Source organism: Anabas testudineus, chromosome 21 (genome assembly GCF_900324465.2).
Source record: "Anabas testudineus chromosome 21, fAnaTes1.2, whole genome shotgun sequence".
Taxonomy (NCBI): domain Eukaryota; kingdom Metazoa; phylum Chordata; class Actinopteri; order Anabantiformes; family Anabantidae; genus Anabas; species Anabas testudineus.
The window spans coordinates 635,094-646,190 of NC_046629.1; the positions used below are offsets into that span (position 1 = coordinate 635,094).

The window sequence follows — 11,097 nt, forward strand, 5'->3', positions numbered from 1 at the left end:
GTCTGTTCAGTGTTGGAGCAGCACTTGTCCAGAGACATCGAAGTGCTCGTGTTTATGCGTTAGAAAAGCTGTGAGGGCAGCGACATATGCAGATGTCTGTCACCAAGTTTAATTTTGTACAGAAATTAATTACTTTGCAACAACTTCACTTACAAGGGTGTTGTTTATGGCTTTTTTTGTTTCCTAATGAGTGACGCACACCAGCTGCTAAAGGATAGGACGCACCCTCAATGATTAACAGACGGGTGGACAGTCCTGATCCTGACAGGCCCCCAGAGGGGAGCAGTGCCAGATAACCTGATAATCTCTGGACAGCATGTCATTGAAACCTCTCAGTCCTCCCGACAAACGCTCTGCCCTAAAGGAGGCTGAAAAATGAGTCCAGTGATTTACAGTGGCTCCATTAGGAAACGGAGACTGGCCTCTACCCAGACAGATGAATTGGGCACCACCACTCGTTCTGTCCCAGTTACTTATGTCACAAACAGGTAGAACAGCCGCTCTACAGATAAATAACCCTGTGTGTACCAGGCTTAGGCCTGAATGAAAGACGACAATGCAGCTGCGGTACAGAGTAGGAAGTTGGCCTTACACACGTACGTCTGCAATGGGCTTAGGTGCAGAACCACAGAACGGCCCCCAGCCAGCCAGACAGTGGAGGCGTGTGCCACCCTCACCTCAGTGACAAAACTCACCCTCATCTTACTCTGATGATTCCCAAAGTGCAGGGAAGACAACTGGTTCGAACGAGCTGTGAGGGAAGCTGTTCAGTGCTAGCTTGATCGACCCTTGTTAAACAGAGGAGAGCATCACTGAAATCTTTCTGGGGGGAGATCTATCAACTGTCAGAGGAGAGTCATTGACCAGGGTGATAGCTGCTGGCAGGTTGTTCAGCATCCTGCTCCAAGGGTTCCAGTGAAGTCCCAGAGTCGCCTTCCTGATCAGTTTGTTCAGTTTCTTGCTGTCCCTGGATCTAAAGCTGCCGATCCAGAAAATATGTATGTCATAAAACTTTGTACTTCTGAAATGCTTCTGTGAACATCTGAGTACAGATTCCCAGCTGTGAGAATCCTTAAGTATTTATTGAACCTTGAATTCAAGCTTCATTTCTGTTTGTAGCTTGAAATACAGATGTTGGACTGGGCTAATGTAGACGGGGCCACTGCTGAGCATTTGGGTGGAAGATGACGTTTTGTAAAAAAACTTCTCTTTATGTTACTGATTATCTTTTATTTAATCATTATATTAAACTGTAGTCTTCAGTCTGTGGTGTTTATTATAATACTTGACTGATGTTTGCAGAGTTACTGCTGCTACATGCAATACAGTAAAGCTTTTACTTTTCTAAGTTAGTTTTTACATAAAGCAAGTGAGCGGCTATAATAATGAAAAAGGTATGAACACAAAGACTGAGCAGGTGGGTGGAGTCAGGGGACCTAAACCCAATTACCTGTGGGGAGACAGGCATGAGGGAAGTGATGACTATTAGTCTCCCTCTTGTTCTGTCTCACTCTGCTTTACTGTCTCTGTTTCTCTCTCTGTTCTTTAACACTGAGCTGTCGGCTCAGGACCAGATCAGACCGGTGTGGATGCTGCTGGATTTTCATGCAGCGCTTGCTGTGGCAGGGAAAGTCAAAGTGGCTCATGCAGCCTCACAGAATTAGAACCTAAACCTAGTTGCTGGGGCTAGTTAGAGCAGTTTTTAACTGAAATTTGATGACAAAATAAAAATTGATTTGATATAACATTAAAAGTGACAACAGAAGAATGTGCTTGATCAACTCAGTGGGAAAAATTGCAGGTGCCTGAGCAGCACCTGGGGTGTTTCTGTGCATGTGTCTGGTGACATCAGAAAAGTGTCTGATGGAGGAAAGTGAACTCTGCTTCCCACAGCTCCTGAACGCCTCCTGCAGGAGGCTGAAGCGTCCTCACTCTGAGGTTGTGCTCATTAACTTCCTGCTGTCCTTCATCTCTGTGGTCACTGCTGCTCTCAACCTGCTGGTCATCATCGCCATCTCCCACTACAGGTAGATATTCAACTCTTTGCTTATCTTACGCTACGTTCATTTTATGTTCTGATCTCACAAAGTAGAAATGGTTTGAAATGGGAAATGAATGTAATTATTGATGCTTGTCACTTACATTTACTGTACTGTAATATCTGACTACTGATAACTGTCACTGAAATTAGGATCTAGGAGATTGTGGCTTTTGTCCCTGTAAAAAAACATATGACTTATGTAAAGTTGTTTCATGTGTCTGAGAGAACAGATCTAATGTTACGGCCTATCTGCTTTCAGAAAGGTTGCTGAGAGGCACCTTTACATTTTGTGGTGTATGCATTTGTAATTGGTCACTTTGTGATGTGGGAATTCACCCTAAATCCTACATTAAATTATCAGCAGTCATGAATAAGCACTTGAAGGATCTGCAAAAGGTTTCTCACTAATTCATTGTTCTCTTACTCACAGATCATTATCACTTTCTGTCTGTTACACACAGGAAAAAAGCATATTACTACAAATATCAGTGTTTTTTTTCTAATCTGTGACAGGTTTCAGTAGTGGATTAATGACCAATCAAAGCTGTGGTTTAATTACATGTTTTGTTACTGAGTCTTCATCCTTTTTCTCATTTATACATTCATATATTTTAAAGTCTTCTGTTTATGATGGTAAAAGATAAGATTTACTGAACTGTGTATTTATCTGTTACTTTCATTCGCTAAAACTAGCACATAAATGGTTGAGGTAAATTCATCGTACATGGAAAAGAAATTATACATATAAATATAATATTTAGTGAAGTAAACATTTTTTATATATGCTCTCAAATATGTCTTTTTATCAACTTTAATTAATTTATTTTTTAATGAATGTTCTGCTTTAAATGTTTTCTTTTCTTTTACCTCTGTCTTTTTAAGGCAGCTCCACACTCCCACCAACCTCCTCCTCCTCTCTCTGGCTGTCGCTGACTTCACTGTGGGTAGCCAGCAGATGCCGATTGGAATCCAGATGTGGCACGGCTGCTGGTTCCTCGGTGACGCCGTGTGTGTTGTGAATGCCCTGTTAGGTTACATTACTACTAGTGTTTCTGTGGGAAGCATGTTGCTCATATCAGTGGACCGCTACCTGGCCATCTGTGAGCCCATGTATTACCCCACTAAAGTGACTGTATCAGCAGTGAGGCTCTGTGTCTTTCTGTGCTGGATGGTTTCTATTTTCTACAGCATCTGGGTTCTGAGGGATCTTCTCAAAAAGCCAGACAGGTATGCTACCTGTTACGGAGAATGTGAAGTTTCCATCAGTTTTGTTGAAGGAACTGTTGACTTTTTACTGAACTTCGTCAGTCCCATTACCGTCATCGTCGTTCTCTATATGAGAGTGTTTGTGGTGGCTCTGTCTCAGGCTCGTACCATGCGCTCTCACGTTGCAGCTGCCAAACTCCAATGTTCAGTGACAACTGCAAAGAAATCGGAGCTGAAAGCAGCCAGAAATCTTGGGGTCCTGGTGGCAGTTTTTCTTCTGTGCTTTTCTCCATATTATGTCTTTAGTGTTACAGGAGTGAACAACTTCACCAGCATCCTTCAGATCTATCTGCTGTACTTTAACTCCTGTCTGAACCCTGTTATCTACGCTTTGTTGTACCCCTGGTTTAGAAAAACTGTAAAACACATAGTCACTCTTCAGATACTGCAGCCTGGCTCCTCTGATGCCAACATACTGTAGAGGCATTGTACGATATTGACAACAAGGCTTTTTAGGTATATATCAGTGACAATAACACAAGGATATATTAAATAGGAAAGGATAGATTGCTGCAGTTTGCAGATTTATAACAAAACGTTTCATCAAACATTTCAAGAGCCACAGTAGAACATATCCATTGTAGTTTGTTCAGATAGAAGAATGACAACTGCTGAACATTTACATACTGACGAAATTTAATTCTGAAGAATTGTTCGTGTGTGTGCCATTTGATTGTAATTTGATCTTTAGAGTTAAAGCAGTCATTTGTAATGTTCTGCTGCTAAGCACACACTCAGGAGGAAGATGGGGAAAAAAACAGAACAAGCATTTTCCACCATGATGGGAAGAGGAAATGGGATAGATGAGGAAAACCTGTGGCTGGGGGAGGCAGAAAAAAGGACCTGCAGCATGCAGGAGTGAGAATGACTTAAACAGGAGTCCTTTAAAAGGTTTAAATTCAGTTTCTGAATCCTCAAGAAGAAAAGTGTGAAAATACATAAAATAAAAGAAGCAGCTGAATTTCTTGGACATTTGTCTGTAACCATGAGCTGGAACTGTCCTTATCCCTGTTTGTCTATTTGTTTAGTTTGACGTTCTATGCTACAATATGTGGAACCCATTTAAACTGCTGAAGTCACATTGTGGTGGTATCTGCAACATGTAGACTTGGTCCTTTATGAACACACACACTGAATAAATTGTGATTAATTATAGTTAAAAATATCAAGTATTTCAAATATTGTAACGGCATAATACATTCAGTAATCTCCCTAAAATCAGAGATATCTACAAAATAGACCCGTATGTTAAGTGAGGTGAGAAACATAGGTAGCTTGAAAAAAATTACATTATATACAAACTGACCCACTTACACTGTATGTGCAGTCATGGAGCTATTACACGTTTGTATGTAGTTTGTATTTAATTATAAAACATTATCACCTTTCTGACAGTTCTAACAAAAACTGACTGAGAAATTATAACCTTATAAAAGTAAAATTCATTGGCAGTATTCAGTTGCATTACATGGTGTAGGTGTACCTAATAAAGTGGCCACTTGTGCATAATTTAAAAATCCTGAAAATGCACATCATGTAATAACATGACATTAACTGTTATACTGGACTGCTGCCTACACAGCATGTAATCACCCATATGAGGATGGGTTCCCTGTTGAGTCTGGTTCCTCTCAAGGTTTCTTCCTGTTGCCTTCTCAGGGAGTTTTTCCTTGCCACTGTCGCCCTCGGCTTGCTCATCAGGGACAATCTGATTATTATGATTCTTACACATTCACTGTTCATGTACTGTTCTTTGGTTGTGTAAAGCTGCTTTGTGACAATGTCAATTGTAAAAAGCGCTCTACAAATAAAATTGAATTGAATTGAATTGAATTAATAATCAGTCTTATTGGTCCTTTCATCCATCCCCAGAAAGATAAGGTCCAATTCACACCTGCACCAGGTTGGACACACCTAACGACCCACTTAAGAGGTTGAAAGGGTTGGCAGAGGTGTGACTATTACATCTTTTCACACCCTCCCCTTCCATTATTTCACCCAATGAGCCTATTCAGGCCAGGTGAGAAGAGAGACAAACCAACTATCTTCAGACTGAAGAAGCTACTTGATGAGTAGTGAAACGTTTTGACCTAACAAGAAGGAAGTCCAGTTGACATGACTCAACTTCCACTGTTGACGGACTTGGAAACTTGATCGGTGACTCTTACTCTCAAGGCCTAAGTTAATGGATGTTCCTTCCTTCAGTTCACTGCTGAAAGAGCCTAACTTAGACTTACCTTACGTTTCCTAGCAGCGATCAACAATCCTCACTCCTCCCCACTCACAGTTGTCTTTATGCTTTTCAGCCTTACCATCCATCTGTGCAGGCACCCTCCTGTAACAGACCTTACAGGAGGGTGCACGTTCATCCTAAACACTGCAGATGACCATGATTATTGGCACCTTGACTCAATTTCCAAATAACCTCACCTGTTATGTCATGTTGATATAAAGTGACATGTTCATGATCATGTTGTTTATGGCCCCAAACATGGATTTTAACACTTTTAACACCTCTTGGAACTCTTGGAACCTACTTAGAATCAGAAAGTTTAGATTTAGTTTTAGATTTATATTATGTCCAGATGAAGTCTGTATATACACTGCTCAAAAAACCTAAAGGAAGACTTTGAAAACACATCAGATCTCAATGTGGAAAAAAACTATGCTGGATATATATATACTGATATGGTGTGGACAAATGAAAGGTTAGAATAATATTTGATAGAAATAAAAATGATCAACCTATCAACCTACAGAGGACTGAATTCAAAGACATCCTCAAATTCAGAGCATTGTCGTGCACTAGGAGGAACCTAGGACCCACTGCACCAGTGTAGGGACTGACAATGGGTCCAAGGATTTCATCCTGATACCTAATAGCACTCAGGGTGTTGTTGCTTGGCCTGTAGAGGACCATCACTGACCCACCACCAAAACGGTCATGCTAAACTATGTAACAGGCAGTATAATGTTCTCCACAGCTTCTCCAGACCTTTCATTTCTGTCACGTGTGTTCAAGGTGAATCTCTTCTCATCTGTGAAAAGCACAGGGGCCCAGTGGCAGACCTGACAATTCTAACGTTCTATGGCAAAATAATTGAGCTCCACGGTGTTGGACAGTGAGCACAAGGCCCACAAGAGGATCTCTGGCCCTCAGGCCACCATGAAGTCTGTTTCTGATTGTTTGTTCAGAGACATTTACACCAGTGACCTGCTGGATGTCATTTTGTAGGGCTGTGACAGTGCTCATTTGGTTCCTCCTTGAACAAAGGAGTAGATACTGGTCCTGTTGATGATTTAAGGACCTTCTACAGCCCTGTCCAGCTCTCCTACAGTAACCTGTCTCCTAGAATCTCCTCTGTGCTCTTGAGACTGTGCTGGGAGACACAGCAAACCTTCTGTCAATGGTACGTACTGATGAGACAACCTGGAGGAGTTGGAGTCTGTTCGACCTCTGTAGGGTCCAGGTATCACCTCATGCTACCAGTAGTGACACTGACCTTAGTCAAATGCAAATCTAGTGAAAAACAGTCAGGAAAGATGAGGAGAGAAAAACATCAGTGTCCTCCACCTGGAAAACCATTCCTGATTTGGGGGTCAACTCATTGTTGCCCCTCTAGTTCACTTGTTCAAATTAATATCCCAGAGATTTAACTTCTGATGCTAAACTTTGATTAAGTGTTCTTTCATTTTTTTAAATCCGTGCATGATGGAATGTTTTCATCCAATGAGAAACCATTTTACTGGGTGAGATAGTGGTGATCTAAGCAGCTTGTGGCCCAGCCAGTCAGTGTCAGCTGAGAACAGCGTTATCTCAGCAAGTGATGTGGTAAATTACATCTGGGTGTGTTGCTGTCAGTTTGTGTGAAGGAAATGTTGAAAATACACATTTTATTGGCTCCGTGTGTCCGTGGACAGAAATCCGTACAGGAACAAATGAATGCATACCAATCCTTGGCTGACATCATCACTTCAACGCTCTGGTTATTTTGGAAATACAGTCTGTGAGTGTGCTCTTAGTGCCTCGACATTTTTACAAACTCGTTCTGTACAAACTTTGTCACGTGAGTGCATTTTTCCCTTCTTCAGGATTCTGTGAGCTCCCTTCACCACCATTACCCCCCCCCCCCCCCCCACACACACACACACACTCACTCAAAGTGTAATCCTTGCGTCATACAGTGAGTAAAACCTGTATATAAAGATTTTGTCACCACTCTCGTAGATCAGACTGCTGTCTGATCTCAGCCGACTCTCCTCTCTGATGATGGAAAAAGCTGAACTGTGCTTCCCACAGCTCCTGAACGCCTCCTGCAGGAAGTCAAAGCACCGTCACTTTGAGACTATGCTCATTTACATCGTGCCATGCTTCATGTCTCTGTTCACCGCTGTTCTCAACCTTCTGGTCATCATTGCAATCTCCCACTACAGGTACGATAGAAATAAAACTTTTCACATCATGCATTATATTTATGTTTTGTTTTGTTTTTTTAAACAAGAAACTAGTGAACTAGTGATGGTAAAAAAGATATTCATGTTTTATATGTTGCTGAAGTCATTATTGCTGTGCAGTGGTTGTAGAAAACTCAACTCACAGAAAAACTGAAAAAGGTTTTTCTTTACCCACTTTCTTTAGTTGTTGGTGTCTCTGTGTAAGCTGCTCAGTTTGTGTACAAAATACTTTTAATACCATTTAAATTGAATCACAGTAATACTCAGCAACCTAAGAAACCTTAATAGATGTTCACAGCTTTGCAGAGGAAATTTAAATTCAGAAAGAACATCTTTAAATGTTTCTGCTTTGGATACCTGTGAACCATATTCAGTGTATATTCTCTTATGTATGTATTTATTGTCATTTTAAATTTTGTAATTTTCAAATTATTCTTCATATTTTAACTTTTAAATCTTTCATTATTAAATTCTGTACAGATTATTTCAAATGTAATCCTTTATCTTTACTATTTAATTTTCCAAGCCTTATTTTTAATGATGTATTTTTATATTAAATGTGTATTTGTTGCAGTTTAAATTCAGAAATGGTTATTATTGTTATTTCAAAAGACAAAGACAGATGAAAAACTACATTGATCCTCTGGGGAAATTATTGTTAAGGACGTCTGCTATTCAAGATTCCAGTACTTGGTTCACTCTGTAGTTTATTAACTTTTTTCTGCTTGTATCCCAAAGTCAATATAAATGAAGGATCTGAATGATTCCTCCACCACTTTTGTTGTTTTATTGACTCTTCACCTTACTCATGTCTTTGTTGCAGGCAGCTCCACACTCCCACCAACCTCCTCCTCCTCTCTCTGGCTGTCGCTGACTTCACCGTGGGTTTACAGCAGATGCCATTTGGAATCCTTATCTGGCACGGCTGCTGGTCCCTTGGTGACGTTGCATGTGCTCTGAATTCTTTGTTAGGTTACATTACTACTAGTGTTTCTGTGGGAAACATGTTGCTCATATCAGTGGACCGCTACCTGGCCATCTGTAAGCCCATGTATTACCCCACTAAAGTGACTGTGTCAGCAGTGAGGCTCTGTGTCTTTCTGTGCTGGATGGTTTCTATTTTCTACAGCATCTGGGTTCTGAGGGATCTTCTCAAAAAGCCAGACAGGTATGCTACCTGTTACGGAGAATGTGTAGTTTCCATCAGTTTTGTTGAAGGAACTGTTGACTTTTTACTGAACTTCGTCAGTCCCATTACCGTCATCGTCGTTCTCTATATGAGAGTGTTTGTGGTGGCTCTGTCTCAGGCTCGTACCATGCGCTCTCACGTTGCAGCTGCCAAACTCCAATGTTCAGTGACAACTGCAAAGAAATCGGAGCTGAAAGCAGCCAGAAATCTTGGGGTCCTGGTGGCAGTTTTTCTTCTGTGCCTTTCACCATATTACATCTACAGTGTTACAGGTGGGAACAGCTTGGACGGCATCTATCAGATCTACCTGCTGTACTTTAACTCCTGTCTGAACCCTGTTATCTACGCTTTGTTGTACCCCTGGTTTAGAAAAACTGTAAAACACATAGTCACTCTTCAGATACTGCAGCCTGGCTCCTCTGATGCCAACATTTTATAAAGAGACATTTGATGTTAAAACTTCACTAGACAATGCTTTTGCATCAATAACAAATAGAACATTTGTATTTTCAGGAGAAACTTTGTGTCACTGAGTAGAAACCTGCCAAACAATGCACAGAAGATATTGGATACGATTCTCATTGTCGTCGCCTTTGTGAGACCTATTTCTTTCAGAAAATGCAAAACAGAAATGTCTGAACTACAGTACAACCTTTGATGCAATGGGACCCTTTAATGATATTACCTCAGCATTATGAGCCAGCCATGGAGTATCAGGCCTCAACAAGTGTTTGTGTAGTACACTTTCAGCAGCCTCTGTGAAGGTTTGGCCTTTCTCTCTGCCAGCACTGTGATTCCTAGCACAGATGGTACTTTAACATTTGCAGCCTGCATCCAATTCTATAGGGTTCAACTGTGACTCTCACTTATGGAGGCCCAAGAGAGCCAATAGGAAGAGAGACATAAGGTGTGTCACCTCCATTAGCAGCAATTTTCTTTCAACATTTAAAAATGCTGAAATGTTTTGGGATATCCGAGCTTTGAATTTGTGAAGTCATTTAGTAAGAAAGTAAGACTTGTCCACTTTATCTAGACATCTTTTCACATCTGAGGTGGTCAGCTATGAGTGTTGGGAAGATTACTTATGTACACTGCCTGTCCAAATAAAAAGTCACTACTTGGATTTAACTAAGTAAATAGGTGAGAGCCTCCACTGGATAATTACTGCCTGGATGATGTTTCAGCTGGTATGGTATGATGCAGTGGAAGCTTCTCATTTATTAAACAACCATGTCTGAAAACATCTGAGGAGATTGATGAAACTACTAAAGCTGGGTTAAGAACTGTCCAATGGAAGAAGGTCATGTGGTCTGAGTCCAGATTGACCTTGTTCCAGAGTGATGGAGCATCAGGGTAAGAAGAGAGGAGGTGAAGTGATGGACCTATAATAACTAATGTTATTATATTGCTATGAGTCCAAAGAATAAGGTCAACTGACTACCTGAAGATACTGAAGGACCAGGTTATTCCATCCATTTATTCTTCTAGGACATATTCCAAGATGAGGGAACATGACACATCACTTGATCTGACTGACCGAATGTCAAAGCTAAAGGGGGTCCAACGAAATATTGTGCGACTTTTTTTGGGTACAGGCGGGGTATAATATAGTAGGTTATTGCATTTTTAAGTAGAGGTTACTGTCTTCAAAGTAATGTAACTTATATTTGATTTTTTTCAACAATTGTTCAACAGGGCAACAAATCCGTCCAGACCTAAAAATATTAAGTTGTTATAACTTATTGAAAATCTCACAACAGCACTCAACACTTCATGCTTTCTTAATCACTTATTAAATAATACTATAATTACACAATACAATACATATTTTAATTGGCAAGCTCTTTATTTAAATTACTAAACAATAACAAAGCATGGAAGAGAAGAAATGTAAAATCTTTGCATCTTTGCGTTTACTCTGGCCTGTTTCAGCTTCACTGGTTAATCCTAAAATATCCTCATAACTCGGGTCATGGTCTGGACTGGACTGAACTATAACTACTGAGCTTTACTTATTTGCCACATTCCCGACTAATTTGATTAGTGTTGACATTGACAGGCGTCTTTTCATGAATTCATCTGTAGAAAGTGAATTCACTCTACAATAAAATGAGATTTTATCTGTTAAAATAGTTTAATATATTCT

At 40.4% G+C, this 11,097-nt stretch overlaps 2 protein-coding genes across 2 annotated transcripts; both read left to right on the plus strand.

Annotated features, from left to right (window-relative positions):
• Positions 1-1,822: 1,822 nt before the first annotated feature.
• Positions 1,823-4,796, plus strand: LOC113173201 (trace amine-associated receptor 13c-like). Its single transcript, XM_026376590.1, has 2 exons — positions 1,823-2,027; positions 2,924-4,796. Exons 1-2 carry the CDS (start codon positions 1,834-1,836, stop codon positions 3,726-3,728), a joined length of 999 nt encoding a protein of 332 aa, XP_026232375.1. The 5' UTR covers positions 1,823-1,833; the 3' UTR covers positions 3,729-4,796.
• Positions 4,797-7,577: 2,781 nt separating this feature from the next.
• On the plus strand, positions 7,578-9,390 carry LOC113173236 (trace amine-associated receptor 13c-like). The gene is made up of 2 exons (XM_026376636.1): positions 7,578-7,741; positions 8,586-9,390. The coding sequence occupies exons 1-2, from the start codon at positions 7,578-7,580 to the stop codon at positions 9,388-9,390; spliced, it is 969 nt and encodes a 322-aa protein (XP_026232421.1).
• The last annotated feature ends 1,707 nt before the right edge of the window (positions 9,391-11,097 follow it).

What these genes read in the sequence shown, in the direction of transcription:
- LOC113173236 (XM_026376636.1), top strand. Translation starts at nt 7,578, where the DNA reads ATGGAAAAAGCTGAACTGTGCTTCCCACAGCTCCTGAACGCCTCCTGC. An exon ending in ATTGCAATCTCCCACTACAG is followed by an intron (nt 7,742 to 8,585) that starts GTACGATAGAAA and finishes TCTTTGTTGCAG; the next exon opens with GCAGCTCCACACTCCCACCA.
- LOC113173201 (XM_026376590.1), top strand. Translation starts at nt 1,834, where the DNA reads ATGTGTCTGGTGACATCAGAAAAGTGTCTGATGGAGGAAAGTGAACTC. An exon ending in ATCGCCATCTCCCACTACAG is followed by an intron (nt 2,028 to 2,923) that starts GTAGATATTCAA and finishes TGTCTTTTTAAG; the next exon opens with GCAGCTCCACACTCCCACCA.